The sequence below is a fragment of the Pygoscelis adeliae genome, unplaced genomic scaffold, assembly GCF_000699105.1.
Source record: "Pygoscelis adeliae isolate BGI_AS28 unplaced genomic scaffold, ASM69910v1 Scaffold57, whole genome shotgun sequence".
Taxonomy (NCBI): domain Eukaryota; kingdom Metazoa; phylum Chordata; class Aves; order Sphenisciformes; family Spheniscidae; genus Pygoscelis; species Pygoscelis adeliae.
In genome coordinates this window covers 17357959-17383253 of record NW_008825615.1, presented here as the reverse complement: position 1 = coordinate 17383253, position 25295 = coordinate 17357959, and the positions used below count along the sequence as shown (strand labels likewise).

The 25295-nt window shown below is 36.2% G+C and overlaps 1 protein-coding gene across 1 annotated transcript in view; it reads right to left on the bottom strand.

Moving 5' to 3' along the window:
• The window catches only part of CSMD1 (CUB and Sushi multiple domains 1), a 1045142-nt gene that overhangs the window by 472647 nt on the left and 547200 nt on the right, over nucleotides 1-25295 (bottom strand). The window contains exon 7 of the mRNA XM_009333261.1: nucleotides 15274-15351. Within this exon, the coding sequence (XP_009331536.1) occupies nucleotides 15274-15351 (78 nt within the window). The remainder of the gene's footprint in view (nucleotides 1-15273; nucleotides 15352-25295) is intronic.

Below are 25295 nucleotides of genomic sequence, written 5' to 3'. Positions count from 1 at the left end.
GTGACATCATGCTCAGTATATAAACTGGGGGAAGTTAGCCAGGGGGCAGTGATCACTGCTCAGGAACTGGCTGGGTGTTGGTTGGTTGCATTGCTTCCCCCCGTCTCTCCCTTTCCCCCCTTGTTTTACTTTTCATTACAATCTATTATTATTATTATCTCAAGTATTAAACTGTTCTTCTCTCAACCCATGAGTTTTCCCACTTTTGCTCTTCTGATTCATCCCACTGGGGGGTGAGGTGAGCGAGCAGCTGTGTGGTGTTTAGTTGCCAAATGGAGTTAAACCATGACAACAAGAAATTAAATAGAAAAATGAAGGAGAAAATGTAAGTTGTAGCTCTATTGTCCTCTTAAACACTGTCTACTTTTACCATTAGCCAGGACTACTAGTGGACATTCAGAACACATTACCAACAATATGAAAAATTAGGACTAGGATTTTATTTTTACCATACCATTATTTTAATGTAACGTAAATATATTTTGGTGAGAAAGGAGTATGAATTTGTTTTGAAAGTATAGGGCATTAACAATAACATATCATTCATTGAGGTTGTGTTCCTACTTTTTGTGAGAGGAAGCCACCATGCTTCTCCAATATACCTGTAATTATCATGCTGTTATTATTTTGCATTTAAAATGTGTCATGGGAAAGAGGATTAAAATCTTTACTGTTAGATCAGATTAGACATTTCAGAAATGCTCTAAGCAATAGGGATGTAAGTAGATAAATAGGACTCGTGTACTTGTATTTAATGTATATCATCTTTAACACTGAATGCAAAATATCTGCTATAGTACTGGAGAATTCTAATACCATAATCCAATTCCAGCTAACTGGACAGAATTGTCTCTTTTCTTTTTGCCAAGCATTTTTCCTTATAAGCTTTAGTTACCTGATCTGTAACAGATGGGCTCTTTTTATTAGTTGGTAGAGAACAACATTTTAAGCCTGAAGTGTTAATAAGCTTGCTGTTAGAACAAACTGTGTCACATCCCTTTAACATATCTTTTTCTCTAACTTTCATCCAAAAAGTCTTCTCTGCTTTATCACCAATTTTCCTGTTTTTACATTTATCCTGATTTCAGCTGGGATAGAGATAATTTCCTTCCTAGTAGCTGGTACAGTGCTGTGTTTTGGATTTAGGATGAGAACAATGTTGATAACACACCGATGTTTTAGTTGTTGCTAAGCAGTGCTTACACTAGTCAAGGACTTTTCAGCTTCTCATGCCCTGCCAGCGAGAAGCTGGGAGGGGGCACAGCCAGGACAGCTGACCCCAACTGGCCAAAGGGATATTCCACACCATATGATATCATGCTCAATACATAAACTTGGGGGAGTTGGCTGGGGGACAGTGACCGCTGCTCGGGAACTGGCTAGGCATCGATCGGCAGGTGGTGAGCAATTACTTTGTGCATCACTTTGTGCACAAAGTGCAAAATTTATACAATAAATTTTGTATATTATTTTATCATTATTATTATTATTATTATTATTATTATTATTTTCCCTTCCTTTTCTGTCCTTTTAAACTGTCTTTACGTCAACCCACAAATTTTACTTTTTTCCCCCCGATTCTCTCCCCCAATGGCTGTGTGTTGTTTAGCTGCCTACCGGGTTAAGCCACAACAACATTTTTACCACATTAATTTCTTTACCAAGACAGACTTTTCCTCTTATCTATACCCTTTGTTATTTCCAGCTAAAGGTACTGTTCAGAAAGCTTATCAGTGCTCATCCCATATTGAGTCAGCAGGAGTCAGCAAAAACTCGGAGAAAAACTTAACTAAACAGAATTGCAGGGCTGTAGACAACTTTTGCCAACAAAATGGGCGTTTGCTAAAACAACATATCTACCAATGAGCCTACCAAGGAGTTTGCACTAATGAAACGAAACTATGGGAACAAGCAGCAAAGAAGCCAAAACAAAGTCTACCATGCTCTCTTACATTGACACCCTGACTGAAACAACCTAAATTACTCTTTACTAGGGAGAATGAAGGTTTTTAAGACCTTGTAGAAATGTTTTTTTATAGATATGCATGAATGTTTTATCCATATGAAAGCTTTCACCTTTATACATAAAGGATGAAGAGATGTAAACCTAGTTTGTCTGTTAAACTGTGAAACTAAGTTATTGATTACATTTTTTCTTTTTTTTTTTTTTTTAATTTAATTTCTATTCTGTGTTTAACTTGTTGCTAATTGTGGCTAACCTAACTGACAAAATCAATAGCTTAGCAAGAATGTAAATAACTCACAAAGTGCACCTGTGCCACATACGGCAGAGATCATATGTAAATTCCTCAATTAGGGATAAAATCACAGAAAGTGTAAAATTGAGCTCATGTGCCATCAACCCTTTATATCATATCCAGAAGAATGTGAGGCAAGCACCCAAGTGGTGCCCTTTGCTTACTTGCTGCATAGTTTACAATAAAAACTGGGAGGAGCTGGTCAAAGTGGACAGCCCATAGGGATTTCAGTACGAACCACCATTGGGGATCTTTGGAAATCCAGGGAACTTCCAAAATTTCTCACTGCATTAAACTATCCTGTGCTGATACACTGTTAGTTCACACTTCTTTACTTTTTTTATATTCTAATTAAACCATCTAAGAAAATATGCAGTCTTTGCTTTATTCCTTCTGTTCTCTACATATGCTTTATCAGTTTCCCCAAAAAGTGAATTTTGAGTTCCCATGACTTTAGTTGATAAATGCCTGTGACACTTATCCTGAATATTTCAGCAGTTCATCAGTGAGGTTGTATAATACTTCTCTAAAGCCTGAAGTAGTCATGTCTAATTATACATTTTAGGGAAGGGACTTAAGTGGATGGCAAAACAGGAACAAAGAACAGATAATTATTATAGGCAGGGCTGATGGTTTCAATTGTTTTAAAGTTGCTCAGCAATGTCTTTTTTTTTAAATTCTTCTTTCACTTGTACATACCTTTATCAAACAGAGGCTGTTGGGCCTTAAATTCTCTTTTTCAGGTGTCTGCCTTGGATTTATTTGTTCTTGTTTAAGTATTATTAAATTAAAATTATTATTGTTTATTCATCTCATTCACTTATGAGAGAGCCAGGAGAAAAATCCAGTTCTCCACACTAAAAAAAAAAGAAGATGACCTTTTCCATGGAATCTATTAACACCGCCATACTTAAAAACTTATATTTCTTGAGAAAGTGACCTTCGTGTCAAGGATGTGTATTTTGCTCTTCCAACATCTACTAAAAATGGCCGAATGGGAGGCTTTTGGGAAACAATAATTCAAGGTGATTGACAGAAACAGGTTTTAGCAAGTACATCCCCAAATAAATGTCAAATTTAACAAAACCTAAAAGACTTCGAAGTGTGCTATCCCTATAGTACTCTCCACTTCCAGAGACCAATGAACATCCAGTTCTGGACGCTGAACTGAGAGATGATCTTTCCTGTACAACCACCTACTCTTCTTCTACCAGGCCTTCCTGAGAGGAGAACAAGAGCTGGATTTAAAGGCAACTGTCAGAAAGTTTGAAAGTACCAGTAGAGTTTCACAAGAAAGAAAAAAATTGATACAGAAAAGAAAGACACGGAGTGTGCTGGTTTTGGCTGGGGTAGAGTTAAATTTCCTCAGAGTATCTAGTGTGGGACTATGTTTTGGATTTGTGCTGAAAACAGTGTTGATAACACAGGGATGTTTTCTTTATTGCTGAGCAGAGCTTACACAGAGTCAAGACCTTTTCTGCTCCTCACACCACCCCACCAGCGAGTAGACTGGGGGTTCACAAGAAGTTGGTAGGGGACACAGCCGGGACAGCTGACCCAAACAGGCCAAAGGGATATTCCATACTATATGATGTCATGCTCAGCAATAAAAGCTGGAGGAAGAAGAAGGAAAGGGTGTACATTCCGAGTGATGGTGTTTTGTCTTCCCAAGTAACCATTACGTGTGATGGAGCCCTGCTTTCCTGGAGATGGCTGAACACCTGCCTGCTGGTGGGAAGTAGTGAATGATTTCCTTGTTTTGCTTTGCTTGCGTGCGTGGCTTTTGCTTTACCTATTAAACTGTTTTTATCACAACCCACGAGTTTTCTCACTTTTACCCTTCCAATTCTCTCCCCAATCCCACCAGGGGGGAATGAGCAAACGACTGTGTGGTGCTTAGCTGGGGGCTGGGGTTAAACCACAACACTGAGATAGCTAGGGAAAAGAATGCAGAGAGGTCGATAATCATAAGTGAGAGCTGGGGAGAGAAATGAGGGAGGAAGAGAGACTAGCAGATGGGAGGAATGAAGGAATAAGGAGATGGTGGGAGACTGATGCTCTCTGGGCAGTCTGGGACTGAGAAATGACTGTGTAAAGACATAAAGGAGGAAAAATATGACATGACAACGGGGCTATAGCATGGAAGGAGCAAAGAGATTCAGAAGAGACTAATTTGGTAAAGGAATTAGTTTATGGTTAGTGAAATGTTTCTACACTGTGGTGGGTTGACCCCTGCCAGCAACTAAGCACCCACCAGCCCCTCACTCACTTCCCCTGCTCCCCAGCGGGATAGGGGAGAGTATTGGAAGAGCAAAAATGAGTAAAAAACTTGTGGGTTGAGAAAAAGATGGTTTAACAGGTGAAAGGGGAAAAAAAGAGGCAAAAAAAAAAAACCCTCAAGTGGTGCAAAGCCATCACTCGCTACCTCCCCCCCCACAAGACTAATGCCCAGCCAGCCTCCTAGCAACGGCAATCTTGGAAAGACTACCCATAGTTTTCATTGTCAAACCTGATGTTACATGGCATGGAACATCCCTTTGGTCAATTTGGGTCAGCTCTCCCAGCTGTGTCCCTTCCCAAACACTTCCCCACCCCTACCCTACTCGCTGTGGGGGGCACAATGAGAAAAAGAAAAAGCCTGGACACTGTGTAAGCACTGTTCAGCAATAGTCACAACTCTAGTGGGTTATCGCCATTGTTTTGGTCACAAATCTGAAACACAGCATCATATGGGCTACTCTGAACAAAATTAAGATGCAATACATACAATAAGACAAGGAACAATGGCAGAATAAGAACTGAAACACTGAAAAACAGAAAAATTATTTTATAACAAACCTGACTGAAATTCAGGGCATGTTCTGTTTTAATAACAACAGTGATGTGGGATGCAAGCTCTGCCTCTCCAAAAAGTCTCATCCTCTGTCATGAAAAAGCCTGTCTTATACATTAGCACTTCTGCTTCAGGACTAGACCAGAAATTACTACGATTAATTTAACAGAAAAACAACAAATAAAAGAATAGAAAAATTGTATTTTAAGTGCTTTTGAACTTTCATACACTAAAATGTGGATTCAATTTTTGATCTGTTCCATAGAAACAATAGAGTAATACCCAAGCAGGTTTGGCTGGGTTAGAGTTAATTTCCTTCCTAGTAGCTAGTACAGTGCTGTGTTTTGGATTTAGGATGAGAATAATGTTGATAACACACTGATGTTTCAGTTGTTGCTAGGTAGTGCTTACACTACTCAAGGACTTTTCAGCTTCCCATGCTCTACCGACTGCGAAGGCTGGAGGTGCCCAAGAAGCTGGGAGGGGGCACAGCCAGGACAGCTGACCCAAACTGGCCAGAGGGATATTCCACACCATGTGACGTCATGCTCAGTATATAAACTGGGGGAAAGCTGGCTGGGGGGCCGCTGCTCGGGGATTGGCTAGGCATCAGTTGGCAGGTGGTGAGCAATTGCATTGTGCATCACTTGATTTGTATATTTTTTTTATTATTATCATTTTATTTCAATTATTAAACTGTTTTTATCTCAACCCATGAGTTTTCTCACTTTCACTCTTCTGATTCTCTCCCCCATCCCACCGGGGCAGGCGGAGTGAGTGAGAGGCTGTGTGGTGCTCAGTTTCCGGCTGAGATTAAACCACAACACAGGTGGTGTTGCTTCATGATATATTTTTAATCTTAACATAAGTGCGTGTCATTTGTGACAAAGGAATTTATTTTAACCTCTGCTATTCTGTTCTGCAGATGCATTTTTAGACTTCTGAAAAGAAGGCCTGGTAAAATTGAGAAACAAACATGACTTCTCAGTATGAAACAGGTTTCCTGTGTGAGTCCAAAAATAAGGAAAAGCTTATATGACATTAAAAAGTAGCATCCTGAATAAAATAATATATGCTACATGAAATGTCGGCTTAGAGAAACCATATTGTTTTGCTTTTGTTAATTTGATAATTCACTGAATTTATAGCTCCTCTAGCAGAGACATTGAGCATCAGAGTTCAGATCAAAAGCATTAAACTAGGGAAGATGTGCATACATTTTTCACACATCTCCTTTGCTTATGCAGGAGAACTTCTTTCATGTTAGGAGCCTGAAGCAGAAAATACTGTGACAGTGAGGTGACAGAAATCAAATAGATGGTTGCATCAGCAGAACAGTATGGACTTTGAGATATAATTATTTCCTGTTAGATTAAAACTTTTTAGAATTAAATATTTTTGATCGCCATCATGTGTATTAAAACTTACATTACTTTGATATATGACAAAGACATCTTGTCACTCTTACCTGAGTTCAGATGGATTACACCATAGAAGCATACATGCAAGGCAGAGCTCCACAGTTACAGTCCCTTATTTTTCAAGGATGCTGACACGTAACAGAGAACTTAGCCAGGTATTTTGGGATTTTTCTGGACTGTTCTTTGTATTTATATTTTTAAAATTATGTAGTTGAATAACCATTTTCTGTTTTTTAAAGAACAACCTATTTTATCAGTTGTAAATATGTATTTATTTCCATTTTAGTTCCTTCTTGGGTTTTTCGATCCCATTCAAAAAATATTTCAAGCTCTTCAATGCACATTGTTGAGGAAATTTATACATTGTTCAAGTGTTGTGTAAATTTTTTATTTCCCTTTTTCCAAGTGAAGAAGGAGGAGTAGACTCCAACTGGTCTGAAGGTGATAAATTATCTGTCATCTAACAAAACTTCCCTGTTCCAAACATACCTGACACTGGCAGTTTGCAGTTCTGCTCAGAACTGCTGGAATAGATACATTCCAGTGTGACAGGCTAACAACTGACAGTGAGATGCTATGCCAACACAGTTGAAATTATTTTCCAAAGTGCTTCATAATGTGAAGAACACATTCTGAGGAAGGAAAATAGTCCAAGACCTTCTATCAAATTCTGAAGTTATTCTCCCACAACCTGGGTTTAGAAAGGCAGGATTTGGATACATACTCAACATGCAGGAACTATGCAGATAGTGTTAAATTTTTAAAACTGTAATATTAGCCTCTGTGGAAAGTGGAAGTCTCCTTGCAGGAGGTGGGAAGTCTCTGACTCTTCCAAAGACTTGACAGTGAAGGTATCTATATTCTGCAGCACACCTTCACTGCAGAGACCAGTGCCATACTTCTTTCTTTAATTAAAATTGTTTTAATGTTTTTTATGTTCCAGAAGTCTCAATTCACCCACCCACAAGTTCTGAATGCCTTTGTAATTTACATACATTATTTGAATCTAGAGAGACTTCATTTTGCCAGCCTGTTTACTGCCCACATCTATATTTTTAACACAGCTGTGCACTGGAGTTAAGCCAATGAAGCTATAAAAAGTATTAAGGTTTATATTTAAATTTCCTATGAATAGTTAATTTATACAGAATTGTAATTGCTAAAAGCAGGTTGCTTATTCTTAAGTTTTTGACTTTGAAACTAACATAATTCAATGTCAATTTAACCTACAGTATGAGCACTCACTTTGGATAATCAGTAATGTTCTATAATTGTATATGAAAATTATTTAATGGCAGTTTCAGCTTCCTAGGTGGATAACAATTCATTTTAACCATCCATAATTCAATCAGATTACATCTTGTTTTACATATTTTAATAGATGTTTTCTTCCAGTTATTCTACAAATTCTATATGCAAATGATGTATTAAATAATTGATGAAGCACCTTGTTTTGCTTGTAGCTACAAGTGATGCTTTTCTTTACAAATATATTTAGGCAGTAGTTCTCTTCACAGCAAGGTTTTTGCATAGTATTTTAAAAGATATTTAAACTCCTGCCGTGATGAAGACTTATTTAGAAACACCAAGTATAATTTACTAAACTGATTTATGAAGCAATTTATACAATCTAGTAAAATAGCACTGCAGAATTTCATTGCATAGGGATACTCATCTTCTCTGAAGAGCCTAAATTCTTTAACACTTGGGCTACTCTGTATTATTACAATCTATGATAGAACAAAGTATATCAGGGTAATTATACTTCCTGTTTTATTAAAGCTTTATAAAACTGTTAGCGGTTAATGCTGCAGTTATTTTTTTCCTACTGCCCTATTTCATCCTATAATACTCAGTAAAAGGCAAAATAGAGTCATTAATCTCTTATTAGACATATGGTAAATGGTGTAATGGAATACTATGTGTTATGTATTTATCTACAATTGTGTATATATATGTATGTGTATATGTACATATATAACAAGGATATAAAGATTCCAGGATCCATCTCTTAACTTATTGTATAAAAGTGCCAGTCTTTTAAGTATTACTTCCCTCTTTTTTCTTTATTTTTAACTGAACATTTAACATATGCTCAGTATTTCTGTAAAAAGGCTTTTTGAAATAAAATTGAATATTTGCATACATGGTAGGCCCACAAAACTTTAGTTATTTAAGCCTTGTGTTTCCTAACCTTGTAATTAATACATCAGTAAGTTATAAACGATCTTTTCTTTCATTTGCAGAGATGCACAATATAAACACAAACTTGAAAAATGTTTTCCTTTTCAAGCTGTGGGATTTGAAAGATTGAAAAATAGCTTTCATGATTGAAAAGGCTGGAAAATTGATGATACTCTGTAGGCATTTAGGAAGTTTCTGATTGGGCATTTACAAATGAGAATCCTTTTAGTGCCTGTAAATTAATGTAATACAATACAACACAGAAGCACAGAGTAACTTCTATTGAGAACACCGAGATCTTCAGAGAGATTTCCTATAGAAACTAATGGGAAAGAGGTGCCTCCATACTGATCTTAGCACACGACAGTCTTCTGTTTTGGCTTCCTCTGAGGAATCTCAATCTTAAATGTAGGTATTTAAAATTCTTTTCTTGGTGAAGAAGTTTTAGGCAAAGGTCTCTTTTTCCATATTAGAGAAGTGGTATATCTACCACTAAACACAGAAGGTTCTGAATAGATGCTCAACAAAGGTCAGAAAAGAGCTACAGATCAGTCCTGTCACTTTTCACCCTTGTGTTACAATGCGTTATGAAAAGCCCAGGAAACAGAAGTTTTTAAAAATGGTATTTGTAAAAGGAAATCCTAAGATCTGCAATTAGAAATTTCTCTTTTTAAAGGACACAAAGTTGATAATTCTATAAAACACAATGCTGGTGTATTTCCCTCCCAAAAAATTAGTAAAGTAGGTCTCTTGATATGCCGTCCTTCTTTTCTTGTTCCTTTGCTTTTTTTTCAGAAGCAATGGCAAACTGATCACCTGCATGTCATAACAGGGCAAACAACCCCCCAAAGTCTTGTCCAAAAAACTTACAAACACTGCTGTGTGCCCCAGAATAAAAGCAAGCCTGAAAGCTGCCAACGTTTTGATATTTGCTTTACTTGTTTTAGCTGACAGTAGGATCAATGAAGGAGATAGATAGATTTATGTTACATTTATTTCTCCAGTGCTTTTAAATTCATGCTTGCTTGAAGGGGCACAAGCCTGAGGAATTTCAGCAGTCAAAATCTACTTGCCAGCAGGATTTTTTTTTTTTTAAATTTCTAAGGTCATTGTATTTTATCTTAGTGTTCATATTTAGTTAATATTTTTTTAAATATTGTTTCATGTAATATTTAAAATATTCACAGCAAAAAACAGATTGCATATTGATAGCTCCAAAGCATAGGATCTTTTGATACACAACCGCCTATAATTACTTGGGTGGTTTATTTCACATTGTGTTTATTGGTGATGAATCCCATAATCAATGCAAAGTTTCTTAAATTAAATAAGGATAAAACATTAGATTCTATATTTGATTAGTTTAAACTTATGTAAGATTAGAGTGTAACTTCAGAGAGTGAGATAGCTTTGGTGTTATTTTATTTTATTTGTTTGTTTGTTTCAAATTGGAGACTGAAAACTGTCAAAACAATGAATATTTAACAGTATTTTTTGATTATGATTTGACTCCAACACAGCACGTGATAGCCTGTGAAAACTCAAATTCATTAAGAAATGGGTTTTTACCTGTGAAGATTCAATACAAGTACCAAAAAAAGTTTAGAATTTTTGGTGGAAATTTTTCCATTACATGTGCTTTTTAAAAATAATAGTATGGACTTATTATACAGTTTTTCATTCTTCCTGAAATAATTTGGGAAAAAGATCCTAAAAATGAATTAAACAATAAAATAATTCTGGGAAACAATGAAGAAGATAATTTAAATATTAAACATAATAATAAGAAATTGATATTTATATCATGACAAGCTATAAATTTCATTACAAAAAGGTAGTAATTAGCAATGGTTTTATGTTTTATAACTGTAACTTGAGATGACCTTCAGCAGTTATTGTATCAGTTTAAGTTGATTGTACATGGGTTTGCAATTGATTTCTAAGTATTGATCTTTTCAAAATATAAAAGTTTTTAAATAAATTGTTCTTTACTAAGGAATAAGAATAAACCAGTCAGAAAATTGTGCTATTAAGTGCAACTATTTAGTCCAATATTGCCTTTCTTAGGGTAATACTCTTTCATTAACTGAAAAGCAAAATTTTTAGCAATCATCATTTTGCTTCTATCAAAATAAATTTATCAGTACCCAAATGTCAATAAGATGAAATTGCCAATTTATTTAAAACACCAGGAATATATTGGTAAGCAACAAAATTCCATCATAAAATTTTGCTATGAACATATTTTTAACTTTACATTACAATGTACTAAGCCATTTTTGTAAGAGTTACCCAGTAACAAAATAAATAATGACTGCTGTCATTCTTTCTTTCTTACACAGAATTAGCAATGTAATCCTGTCTTGGTATTAATCACTATAGTTTCAACAGCATGTGCCATTAATTCACCTTAATGTGCTGCAACCAATCAATACTTAGTCTGTAAACTCATTTATTCTTTGGTTCTATATGGCAAAAATCATTGTCTTAAAATAGCTCTCTTTATCATCTTCAAGGTGAAGAACTGTTTGGATAAACTCTGTAGCTAAGCTTTCACATGATGTATTTATTCTTACGCTAAAATCATGCTCTTCAAACCATTTAACACGTGTTTTTCTGATATTCTGAAATACATTTTCAAATAATACTACAGAAGCCTGAAATTGCTTTAATGAAGTTTAAGAGGTTTGTACTCAGTGAATACCTACAGATCTCTCACTTTGTAAATCATGGTAGTTCACACACTAAACACTTTGCAAAGGTTAAGTCACTCAATATTCAGTAATTACTATGAACTGTTAACATGGTGCAATATGAATGACATATTTTTTAAAGAATCACTTAGAATTCATCTGTTAATCTTTGTTGCTATTCCAGAATGTGGACATTCCCTGCAGTTTGCTGTGTTGTGTGGCTCGAGCCACTATCCACGCTGCATTTTGACAAGAGCAAACTCTGGAAATCAGCTGTCCCAGACACTTCATTCTCACTGCTGCCTTCCCCTCCTAGCATAATTGCACTGGCAGATTTGCATGCACCACATAAACCATATAAACATTTCCATTTTTCACCTTATATGATGGCTCTCACCTCACTGAACTTCCTTGTCCTTTACCGTGAGCTTGCTGCATCCCTGTGCTCTGTCCTCCTGCTGGTAAGGAGGCCGGGAAGTGAGAGGCTGCCCTGCAAGTGCAGCACTTGGGCTGGGGGCATTAGGGGCTGCTATGGCTGTCTGCTCTCCTAACCCTCCCCCGCCTCCATTAGGGGTTGCTGCGGGCCGCACAGGGGCCAAAGATTCACAGAGGTGCTGAGTAGCAAATCTGCAGTTATGGCCCTGCCTTCCCAATATTCTGTAAATTGGTGTCCTGAAGAGACCAAGACCTATACTCACTCATTATCCTTTGCACACGGAATGACCAGCAGTAACTGCCTGGTACGTATCAGAGGTTAGACTTGAAAAGATAAACTACAGGGTTCTCCTACTTGCCTAGAAAATGAGCCTTTTGTAAGGACTGTGGCTGCCTAATGATGGTCTGTCCTCATGGGCCACTTCATTAAGGCTCTCCTTCTCTTGGATGTACAGGATGTTCCCTGTACAATCTCTCTGCTGTAGAGGTAATGCCCAGATGTTTAGAGGTAATAATCACTTTCTGACAGAGTTGCTGGGCAGGAATATTGCCATGAAAACATATTCATACAAGCCAGCAATCAACATTATATTTTTATCTAATCAGTTACAATGCAAACTATAGTCATAGTAATTTTAGAAAAACACCACAACCATTAGGGACACAGAGTCTGCAGGCTTATTCCATGTTAGAAAGAGTGAGTGACAATAGCAAGATGGATCAAGTAACTTCCTTTGGGAACATACCATATATATCAGAATGGCTAAGAGAACGAAAGTGAGTACACTGAGCCTGCAACTACACAGATGGACACCAAACCAGATGTAATTGGATTTGCCTCCCCTAAGCAGATTCATAAACTAAAACTCTCTCCTTGCTCCTCCGAGAGATCAGCTTCAAATGACCAAGGGGAAATATGCTTAACATTGGACTTGGCCAGTGTTTGTGGCAGCTCAAGCACTAATGAGGACCAACTGTGAAAAAGTAACCATCACAACTGCCTGTCCATTTACTTTCTCCCAGTTTACTGTTCCAAAACTTTGCCAAGTGCACTACTTAAGCCCCCTGTAGGCCAGCTGACACTTTGGATGAACCGGGACCATATTTTAGTTCAATTATCTTTCCCATACTTTTCCCATTTCCTTGCATAAATTAATCATGATTCAACAGCATCTGGCCCACTGTTAAAGGGTACTAGCTGGCAGGAGTATTCTGGCAACCAACTAACTTGATATGTTTCCTTCAGGTGTACCGAAGAAGGGGGAAAAAAAAAGCAAAACCTCTTCTTTCCCTGGGGAGTGACACAATATATAATGATTTTTTTCCCATAGTAAATCTACCAAGGCACCTATATCCCAAAGCCATGCTTTGCTACCTGACTTTTTATGAAGGATAGCAGAGCAGTTGAAAGAAAGCATCCAGGAATCCAGGCAGGTCCAGGAGGAGAGTAGTGAGATATGACTGTACACAACTGAAATTCCACAAGGAATTATCAGTACATTGGTAACATTTTCTGCCTAAAGCCTTACAGTGTTGTGCCCCTGTGAATGTTTTCTGCAGCTGCTCTCAGTTGTGCTTTGGAGGAAGAGCTGTGGGAAACCTGCAGATCTTGGGGTTCGCAGGGCATGCACTCACAGCATTTGCCGTGCCAGTATTCACATTCCATCTACTCCCCATAAACCAAAATAAGCTTTCTGTTTTATAGAGAAAGAATGTTAAAATGATCTAACATACAAAGGTGGGGAGAGGTGTAAGTCTTTAATTTACTTTTTTACAGATTTGCTAATTGGCATCAAATGGTAATAGCCATTCTTATCAGTCCTCTGAAGTTGAATTCCCAATTATTTTTTCCATTTACATAGTTACTAGCAAAAAAAATGGTTAAATACTAAAGGGTTCCATCAGAAAGAGCAGCAAAATACATTTGAATCCAACTGTTTGTATTTTAATCTTATCATTTTTATAAGCTTCACATATGTGAAACTAATGGTAATACTAATAATGCACTTCTTAAATTTATGTTGAAAAGTCAGACATGATAATAAAGCTTCACAAGTCAAAACACAAAGAAAAAAAAAGACATTACATTTGAAGTAAACAGCAGACTGCCTTATAATAATTTCTTCCATAGCTTGTCTTACTTCCACTTTCTGTAATTAAATGTGGTGTCTGACAGCATGTGCTCTGAGAGTGTAAGCAGAGATCACACAGCTCCCAGAAATAACTTATAAATAGTGAAATAATCACCCATTCAGATACAAACACCAAAGAGATAGATCAACTTTTTCTGCTACATCTTGCATAAGAAGTTCCTTTTGAGTGCCACACCATCAATGTGCAATATTTAAAGCAGAAATTTATCATGCCTTTTTTGTTCCAAAACACTCACTTTGCATTAAACAATGCACTGCAGAAACACAGAGACCAAATCATATCCCCTAGACATTAGCCTTCAAGACACTCATTCTCTCTGTACTTGCAGAATAGCACACAACGAGGCAAACACAGCCTGGGTTTCACTCCATTGACTTCAGTGTTATTACGTTAACAATTAATTTATTCAAATACATCTTGGTCATTGTACAAGCACTTTTAATGAGTTGTGGGTGAACACTGGCTTACCTTCTGGCTTTTTTTGGGCTAAGGGACTCTCTGCTTTCCAAAATATAAAATTATTTTCTTATTTTTCTTGGTTCAAAACTGGCCTGATTAATGGAGAAAGAGCTCTCAAGATACTACTCAGATTGCCAGTTGTTCAGGGAAAATGATGTTCAAAAAAAATAACAGCCTCATAGTCCCATAGATAACATCTTGATTTTACCCTTACACTATATATGGGGAAACAGGGACTAAACAGATGTCATTTCAGAGTGCACTAAGAATGCGATGAAGGGAAGGTGATGCTGTGATCTCCATCTTCTTGAGAAGCTGGGAATTACAGCAGTTAACCCCTGTTGTGCTTTATCACAGGACTGGAAAGAGGCAGTCACCAGGACATAGTGTGACAAGGAAGGGGAAGAATTAGAGCTGTGATATTAACTGAGGGGAAGAAAAAAGATCCAAACGTATAAACTTAGATCCAGAATATGCTAAGATACCTTCACTACCCCCAGTACTGAATTGATAAAGTCTATATGGCACTGTTCTGTCTGGATTTGTTAACTTGCCTTGCATCTCTGAATCCTCAATATCCTGATATATAAAAATATCCTGATAAATAAAATGTTGTGGTTTTTTTCTGTATACCCATACTTTTCAGACATTAGAACACCATATTCTGCTTTCTACACCCTCAGTATTACCAGCAGAGTTCTAATTCAGCGGCAGTTGAAAGCATAATAACCATTTTATGACCATAGCTTCCCAACACCTCTCTCTTTGATTTGTGTATTTAATAGGACTCCAGAAGATATATGCGGTCACTAAAGATAATGGTATAAACAACTTACAGACAGAATTTTTGTGGTTACTGTCTTTGTTGGGCAACATCTTGACTCCTCTTGATTTCAGTTCAATTGCTTTTTTCACTGAGAAAACAAGCAAACAAAAAGAAGATAATTCATTTTTAAACCTTGTAGAAAGGACATATAGCAGCTAAATCATACATTACAATAATACAAAGCTACACAGGAATCCTACAAGCAGATTGAAATAACTGCAGTTTCTGTGATAATACAAATACATTTTTACAAGAATACAATCATTTATCATGTTTCAGAAGATGTCCTTTTTAAACAGACATTATCAGGATTTGCAATATTTTGAATTCAAGTTTCCTTAGGCTCAAAGAAAAGAAAAACCTGTCCTAATGATACGTATGGGTTTCCTATGTTTGCCACTGCATATGGCAAAATCTTAAACATTTTTAAAACCTATTTTTTACATAAAATGTTCAGTACATTATATACACATATCTGAGGACCACAAGCTTTAAATGCAATATTCACATCTGCTTTTATTTGATTCACTCTTCAGTAGTAGACATGTTTTTAGTTCAGTTTCCTGAGGAGATTAAGCTTATAGGATCACAGTATGTTACATTCTTTTTCTCACCTAACCCTTTTTGAATCTACAGGGCAACTTCAACTGAATTAGAAAGCGAAAGAGAGTAAGAGCTCTCAAAGGGACAAAGTTTTGTGAGAGAGAACAGATGCATCGGTGGTGTAATATCTGTTTTCCCCACTTAGCCAGCTGAATGGCTGATAAACTCCCAGCCTATCCCTACTAAGTAGTTAGGGCACCATAGGAGGGATCAGAGGCAAAGTAGCGAGAGACATGAAAAGAAACTAGTGCAGTTATACATTAAGGAACACATGGGGTAGAAATTTAATTGTAACGGCAGGAGAAAAGGGTAAAAATATAGGACACATTCACAGGAAATTCATTAGTTCTGTGGCTTGGGAACAATTTGATCAATTGAAAATAAAATAAGATATAGAAAATAATTGAGAAACAAGCCTGGAAAATTCAAAACTACTGTGCAAAAATCAATAGCAATAGCAAAATAGCTAGTGACTAACTTTGTGTATCAGAATGCTAATGACAACATCGTGATGCATGTCAGTAACAAAAAAATTACAAAAAGCAGCAGTCCTTTCCTGATCCATATTAAATACTTTTTTTTCTAGAGCTTGCAGTGGTTCATAATCTTAAAATGCAGCCATTTATCCTAGATACAAACAGAAACAAAAAATCAACTCGAACATTTTTAAAACAGCAGTAATTTGTACCTCATACTATATAAAAATATAAATTAATATCACAGATTATCAGTTATACTTTTTGTCAATGTATGGGATAAATTTTATGATTACTACACTATACACTGATCTGTATGCAAATATTTCTAAGAAGTGAAGTGGTAGGAACAACAAGTTAACATATCTATAAATATCACATTTAAAATTGTGATTTCATTGTGTTTGTTTCTATATTGGACTTTTGCTGCTTTTGCAACTTCAGAGTGAAGCAGGCTTTTCTTAAGTACTAAAATTGGGCAAGCACTGCAGAAAGTACTTTTTGTGCTATGTATGTTGCAAGTGCAGACATTTATGTCTAAACCTGGGAAACAGATGTTCAAATTATGAAAGATGATTGAAACACAATTGTAGTCACATGGGATGAAATAGATTTGATAGCACTGTGGTGTTTTCTTTTCTTCTAAGACAGGAAAACATTATACAGAGACATCAATGCAGACAATAAGGCTAATATCCCCAAGGGCTTCTGGAAGGGTAAACCTCATGGGTATGGTTTTCTTAGGATTACTTGCTAGACTTAGGTACTAAAATTTCCATCAAATGCCACCTTATGTTCTGTTTTCTTAGGTTGCATAACCAGTCTGTTAAAATTATTCCATATTTAATGGGAAATGAACAGCACAAGTCATGTAATGAATGGGATATTGTCTGGAGTTGTGGTCCCTCTGCCAGCATGAATTTCACAATTTATTACTATCGTTGTCATGTAAAACATGTGAGCAGTTCTTGGAGGATTCAAAACCCACATCGCTTACATTCATGGATGAGTTGTAAAACCATTGAGTTACTATATAGCGGACAGAGAAAAGAACTATACTCTCCTCCTTCTCTTTGTCCTGTGATCCTATTTTAGGGTGAAAGTGGCAATCATCACTCAAATTCCTTGTGGGAGTTCACTCTTGAAGGTATTTTTCAGACGTACTTGGAGTACGCTTCTCAGGAATGAGGAAAAATGATACCATCAGTTTTAGTTTGAAATACAGTGGACATAAATTGAAACAAGAGAGGTTCTGACTTGATATATGAAAAACGTTTTCACTATTAGGACAGTCAAGCATTGAAACAGGTCTTGCAGTTTCCATCCTTGGAGATTTTTCACATGTCAAGAAAAAGGCATTCTGTATCTCTCTGAAAGAACATTAGATAGAGGATTCACAATACTTAAGATCAATCATCTAAAATGTATGTTTTATGAAGAGAAATAGCTACCTCAAGGGGGCAATTCATCCCCTTCTATGACAGGCACAATGAATCATCCTCTGGAGATGCCTTTCCCTTTCCATAAAATATAACAGGAATGTATACCACTTGGTCAAGCTAGATCCCTGCATTTTAGACAGTAACATTAGGTGACATGAGCTTTTATGTCTGCAGAACTTTAACAGCCAGATATAGGTATCTGTGAGACATAGGGATACATGAGGTTAAATGGGATAGTTTGAGACATAAACACCAAACTTTTGCCTCTATTATACTTGTGTGTGCAAGTTTTTGTATGCAGCCTGCATAGTATTTTCTTCTGTTTTTTAAAATAATTAAGGAAGTACAGTCTTTAAAATACAAACTGTTCAACCTCTGAAAGAGAAATAGAGACCACTGAACACTGTGGTTCGAGTGAACCAGTTCAACCTCTTCTGTAACATAAAAGAAATACTCTAAATTGTATTTCTTGTAGCCATTTAAATCCCATTTGAATACCTTTTCTGAGATGTTTCTTTTCCACTTCCTGATTGCTCTTTCATTAACAAGGTTTTCCTGATTTCAAAGAAGATTTGCCATTTAATAGCATAAAAAGAAGAATGGGTTTACGTTAATAATGTCAGATATGAACAGCACTTTCCACCTTTTAAGTGATTACTTTTTTTAAAATAGCTTTCTGCTGTCTTCACTTAAATGTTCAGTTAAGGTAACCCAATTAACTCACTTAATCTTTTCTGTTAATCATAACTTCAGGACTCTCTTGGAGATGAGATACCCATTCAGGGAGGAGGGCAGAGCTGAGCACTGGAAGTCCAAAACAATCTTATCAGCCTACTCGAAAGCACCGATGGTATTCCTTAACTTTTTGCTATAGCTAAATTAAACTCAGCTGTGAAAAGAATATATGCCTGGCATTATTTGAATGGATCATGAAAGTTAAAGTAAAATTTTTAATTTGTAAACCTCCATTCAAATCTATTCTGATTTCTATGAAGCTCGTAGTTTCTAACATATTTGAACCTGTGTGAAGAAAATACATTTTACCCCAAGCACAATTACCTTGCAAAAAAGATTATGACAATTTAGAAGAAATATAATTTTAAGAAAAGATTAGAATCACAAATCACAGAATGGTTGAGGTTGTAAGGGACCTCTTGTCAACCCCCTTGCTCAAGCAGGGCCACCTGGAGCTGGTTGCCCAGGATGAACCAATGAGTAAAATTTCAACGGTTGGTAACAATCAGGAGGCTAACAGAATAAAAGTAGCAATGAGACATTAGAAGGACAGTCCCTATGTCTTTTGAAGATATTAGAAAACTATTACCTTCAGTCAGAGAAATTTCTGTGTGTTTTTATATATATGTATATAGTATAGACATATATTGCATTCAGATTAGTTGTTTGTGAAAAAGTACTTCCAAGCAATTGTCGTGGTTTAACCTCAGTCAGCAACTAAGCACCATGGAGCCGCTAACTCACTTCCCCCCCCACCCCGGTGGGATGGGGGAGAGAATTGGAAGAGCACAAGTGAGAAAAACTTGTGGGTTGAGATAAAAACAGTTTAATAATTGAAATAAAATGATAATAATATGATGATAATAATAATAATACACAAAGCAAGTGATGCACAGTGCAATTGCTCACCACCCGCCGACCGATGCCCAGCCAGTCCCCGAGCAGCGGCCTCCCCAGCCAGCCTTCCCCCAGCTTATGTACTGAGCATGACGTTACATGGTATGGAATGTCCCTTTGGCCAGTTTGGGTCAGCTGTCCTGGCTGTGGCCCCTCCCAGCTTCTTGGGCACCTCCAACCTTCTCAGTCGGTAGAGCATGGAAAACTAGAAAGTCCTTGGCTAGTGTAAGCATTACCTAGCAACAACTAAAACATTGGTGCGTTATCAGCTTTGTTCTCATCCTAAATCCAAAACACAGCACTGTACCAGCTACTAGGAAGGAAATTAACTCTATCCCTGCCAAAACCAGGACAAAAATCTTATTAGCTTGCTTTAAAATAGTAATAATCTATATTTGTATCTGGATAAAGGTGGTTTGATACATTTGAGACCTGCTGCCATTCTGCCATTGAAAATGTTGTCCTAGAAAGCTAATTCTCCTACACGTTTTCCTTGCCCAAGGCATTTGAAGTATAACTGGTAAATTGTCTGTGTTCACTTAAGTAAAGAGATGAAAATAAACAGAACATGAGATATTTAAAACATTTGTATATGTTTGGGTAAGCAAGACCTACCACTGTTGAGAAAGTTCAGATCAACAATGAGTTTAAGCAAAATGTTCACAAAAAACTAAGCTCGGATAAATTTCAGCAAGAAGTTTTATATACAGACTGTAGTCTGGAGAACTTCAAAAAGACCTTTCATGACCCATTGACTAGGTAATGAAAAGACAAGGGACAACAAATGGAGTTAAGAAGAGTAAGGCTTCAAACTAATAAAAGGAAGTGGTTTTTTTCATACAAGTAGTAGACATGTGAAACTCTGCCAAAAGGCATTGGCAAATGTGTATGCAAGTAGTCTGCAAATCTGCTTCAGGCCATGGCTGGAGACTGGCATGGGGTTAGATAGATCCCTTTATGCATGTTCATGACTATTCTTACACTTTTCTAAGTCTATCTTTGTGGGTTGAAGAAAGAGGCCAAAATTCATTCAGCAGGTAAATCTCATCTCTTTGGTACAAAGGAATGACTCTTCTTCCTTTTCACATTACTTCAGCAGACTATGTCCTGTACTATGATTCCTTTAGACATTGTTATAATCATAGTAAATATGCCTCTATTGTACATGGAAGATGACCTTCTTTTGGAATGCCATCCTGTTCTTGTAGACAAGATAGCTGTTTGTGGCCTTGATGAGTACTATCTCTCTGGACAGAAGCTTCAGGACTTCCTATAGAACATGACTATTACTCACAGTTTGAAATTGTCCTCAGTCTTGAAGCTGGAGAACCCTTGGGACTGAACTTTCATGCTGCCTTTACACTCCAAGACACATCATGTGCTTGCCATGGTAGTACTAACCTCTCAGCACAGCTTCGTGCTTCTGCAAACTATCAGCCTGGATAGTCAGACAATCCCCAGTTACATGCAGACTGGATATTTCTGTTCCGATTTTTAGATCTTCCTTGAAACATCAAGGTTATATGACACTTGTTGGTTTATGTTCCAATCAAATTCACATAAATATTATATTTCATATTAGCTTTGTTAGATTACTTAATTAGAACAGGAGTAGTGTAAGATTTTGTTTATCATTCATAAAGATTATAGTTTTGTTCTAAGATTTATAACACATTTTGAGTTATTTGCACCTCACTGAAATTTTTTGGTTATGGTTGTCAGATTCTGATTTCAGTTATACCTGTGTACATCTGGTGGAATAGATCTTTTCTACACAATGTTTATATGCCTAGTCCAAATTTATTATGAAAAATTGTTAACTAAAATCACTTATGATTTAATGTTTTGGTTTTTTTAAAAACAAACTACTATATAGCATATTGTAAGCTTTATAATGTTTTCTTAGCTCAAAGAATACTCACTGAATATTTGATCTCTTAAAAATAATAAATTGCAAAGAGTTGCCTTAATGAAATTTTCTTTTTGCTTTTTTTAATCAGCTATATAATGGTAGATCAGAAATACTGCAAAAAGAGGATAAAATCACATTTTTTTTCTACATACTGTTTCAGTGAGTCCTTTACTACAATGAGATTTAAAGAAGTCAATGAACTTTTATCGTTAATGACAAGACTTAGAGGAGCATTGCTCATGTTCAAAATGAACTGTGATGTCTTATGACTTTAAAAATCTATTAATCAGCGTATTTTCATTAAGGCTGAATCATACCCAAATACGCATAGTCATCTTTTTCTTCTTGTCTCAGAGAACTGGAAATATAAAAATGTTTGTAAAAGTCATATATTTCTAGTGTGAATTTTTAGAAATAATGCACCGTAAGTGCACCTTAAAAATGTTAAGAGACTCTTGAATTTGTTATTTTTGAAAGTGAAAACAGTCATTGGTAGTATCAGCTTTATTTTCTAGAGCCATGAGGCACTTCAGTATACTATTCCTACCTCTCTATAATTCAAAAGGAAAATTTTCTCCATTTTATTCTGCTTACATTCATTTCTAAGAGAGAGTAACTCACAAAAGAACTGCTCTACTGCTGTTATTATTGTAAAAATGTATTATACACAGCAGCTCATTACAGCAGGGATGGTTTCCTACAATTCATACAACAATGAATGTTTTAAAATTATTTTTATTTTCCACAGTTTTGTGTCCCAGGATGGGTTTTTTGAAAACTGCCCTTCCAACCTCAGGTATACTCCAAATTGCTCAAGAAAAAGAAATCTGAAGGTTTGCTCTTTCACGATCGTTTTAAACAGTGTTTTTAACAATTACATATGACTAAATACAAGCATGAAGCAGTTAGTCTTTCAAATATTCTCTGCACATGTATAGTTTTTAAATACATATATTTCACAGGTGCAAATAACTGTACAAAGTACAAAGTAATAGAGAATCAAGCTTTGTGTATATAAGCAGTTCTGGAAGCACTACCCAAACAATTTACAACTATTAACCAAAGCAGCTATATTCACATTTTTAACCCTGGCAGAATCAATATCTTTCCAAAAGTAAACTCGGTAATTTAAATCTTGATCTCTGATGACTCTTTCATTTTAATTCTTCACAAGCCCATTTAATTACATGGTTTATGCATTGCAGAACATTTTGGAGCAAAGATGGTTCATCTGGATTTTTTGTTTGATTTGAAGAAGATAAGACAAGACAGACTTTTTTTTTTGTAAACAAACCCTACATGCACCTTGAAAACAGTGACAACTTATCTGAAGTCTACACAAAGCACTGTCAGAATTCTCAAGAAAAATCAATGTATTTACAATTTTTCTCTGGCACTGGAAGGTGCTTTTGAATGAAGCACTGATTATAAAGAGGAACTTGCAGGCTAACACAATCTTTTTTAACATATAAAAGTTCTTCAAGTATAATTTCAAGGGAAGAAATCCAATTTTCTGTGAATTCTATTAATATATTATGAAGTACTTCTTACTGTGGGTTATTATGTTCTTGTATTCTATGGAGCAATTAATTTTTATTTGAAGTTATATTTAAAAATACACTGAGTGAGGCCCTACAGAGTGTTGGCAGCTCTGTGTCCTCTAAGATATAGGAGAGAGTTTCAGTTTTCTCAGAGAATGTTGCCTGCTGGGACTATAAGGGAAAAATTTTAATGTTTGTCTCTCCTTCCATCATCATACAAGCTTGTGCTAACTCAAAGAAAATACTAAATAAAGATTAAAAAAACCCTAAAATTGAAAAAAAAAGTTTAAAGAAAATTATAATAAAGTTACATGTATTTCCTACGCATCCATAAATTACCACTGAAATGTAAAACTAACTGGAAAAAAAAAGAACTCAAATTATCCAAAGAAATTTCTCTAAAAAAGGTAAAACTTAGATTGTTGACTTCCTTGAAGAACTTAATTTCCTTCTTTGATAGTAACTAACTAGTAATTAGCTAATAATTACACAGACAATATGAAGGTAAGAGGCAGTCATCTTGCAGATCCAGCTTCTCCCACTGTAAAGCTTTTTTTTTTTAATAGTTTTTGTTTTGTTTTGTTTTATTTTAAATTGGGTTCCTCCTATCTGATATCTTATGTTTTGGAAAGAACTTGTAATTTGTGGTTGAAGATGAATTTCAAATTATCTGTATTACAATATGAAAAGTCTATATCTATTTGTTATATATTTTCAGGGTGGCTATGAATTCAAGTAAAAGGTGTAATTTTTTAGTATTGCTTGACTAATCATGAATGAGCCCAATTACAAAATACATGAGTTTATCACCAGTTTTTCTTCCTGCATGAAATAACCTGTGAGGCCTTGAATACTGGCTACCACTCAAAGCTAAAATATTCTGACATCATCTGCTGGTACTTCCTCAAGTTGCTTCTGCTGCTGCTCTGCCAAGTTCAGCTCTTGGCTGCCTTTCACTGCAGATTTTTCCCAAGTACAGGTATTTGAAGGTGAAGAGGATCAGCATATTGTCCGGTACCTGGTGATCACAAGCAGGGCCTTTCCTGCCCAGCCTTAAGCCCAGTGTCACTATAAGGAATGCATTTGAACAGTTCTCTGTTTTTGCTATAGTATAGGAAAAAAATTAATACTTTCAGTATTTTGTATGTTGAGAGAGAGTGGAAGAGAGATATCTATTACAAAGATTGACACAGCTTTACATATTTTGCAGAGTTCAGTAAGGAAGTGAAGTATTTGCAATAACATTCATAGGATTAGTCTTGAAGGGAAATAGCAAATTTATCTCAGTACAGTACAGAATTCATCAATTTCCTTTTGCTTTAGTTTCATTGCTCTGATTTTCTTGATGTTGACTACTTCTGTTTTGAAACAAAGTATTTTCTTAATTCAGATTGCAGAGTCCAATCAAGTGCCCTGTTTGTTTTGCCCTAGTGCCTCAGTCTTTCTGGGTTCTCCTCCAAAGACACAATTATGGGAGTACTACCATTTTTTGGCCCTGGAAGAAATGATCTACAATTCCATGTTTGGCAGCATCAGTATTCTCTCTGGATTCTGCTTATAGATCAAACATTTCCTTCTTATCACTCAAAGTCATGTGGGACCAGTAAATAGATCGTTGGCTATCTCTAGGTTTTCTTCTGCTTTGCTATGGCCTGTTCCATAAATTCCTTCGAAAAGTCTAGTATTTATGAGAATAAGAAAAAACAACCATTCTCGATCTTGCCATTCACTTTAGTTTATGAGGGGAATTCTATAATAATTTTTTCGATAAAACAAGGCCCCAGACTCAATAACTTAGGAGGATCCTTGCAAGCTTTGCTTCTCAGCTACCCACTTCTTGACTTTCACAGAGGCATCACAATTTTCCATAGAATCTCTAGTTTAAACCAACTCACTGCAATAATCCAAACCTCTGCTGTTTCTGTATTCCCTGCCTGAAGAGTACTCTGTCCAATACACTATCCCAGTGTTTCTCTCATTAACAGCTTTCAAAATCTTCCCTACTAATCAGTACTATAACTCCAGAGAGCTTCACAGCAGGCATAGATGTTTCTACTACATGGCTACCTGTAAAAGCTGTGGGTTCATGATCAGTTGGCTTCTTTTTTCCATCAATCCAGCAAAGTGCTGCCTGTCATTATCACACCTTCCACCTGCTCCCTGTGCTGGAAATCTCTGCATGCAGTACTAGTGAACAAATGGTACAGCTCCAAGACAAATTGATGTCCCAATAGATTTTTACACAAATCTTTCTCATCCTATGTGTATAAGCTGACATAGGATCTGAAAGTTTAAAAAGAAGGACAGCCATTTGTTTTCCATTAACCTTCTGCATGTCACTTAGCTGGCCACTTGCCCTGACGGACTGCCTTAGCTCCTTTGTGCTATCAATATATTTATTATTTATCAATATTAAAACAAGTTCA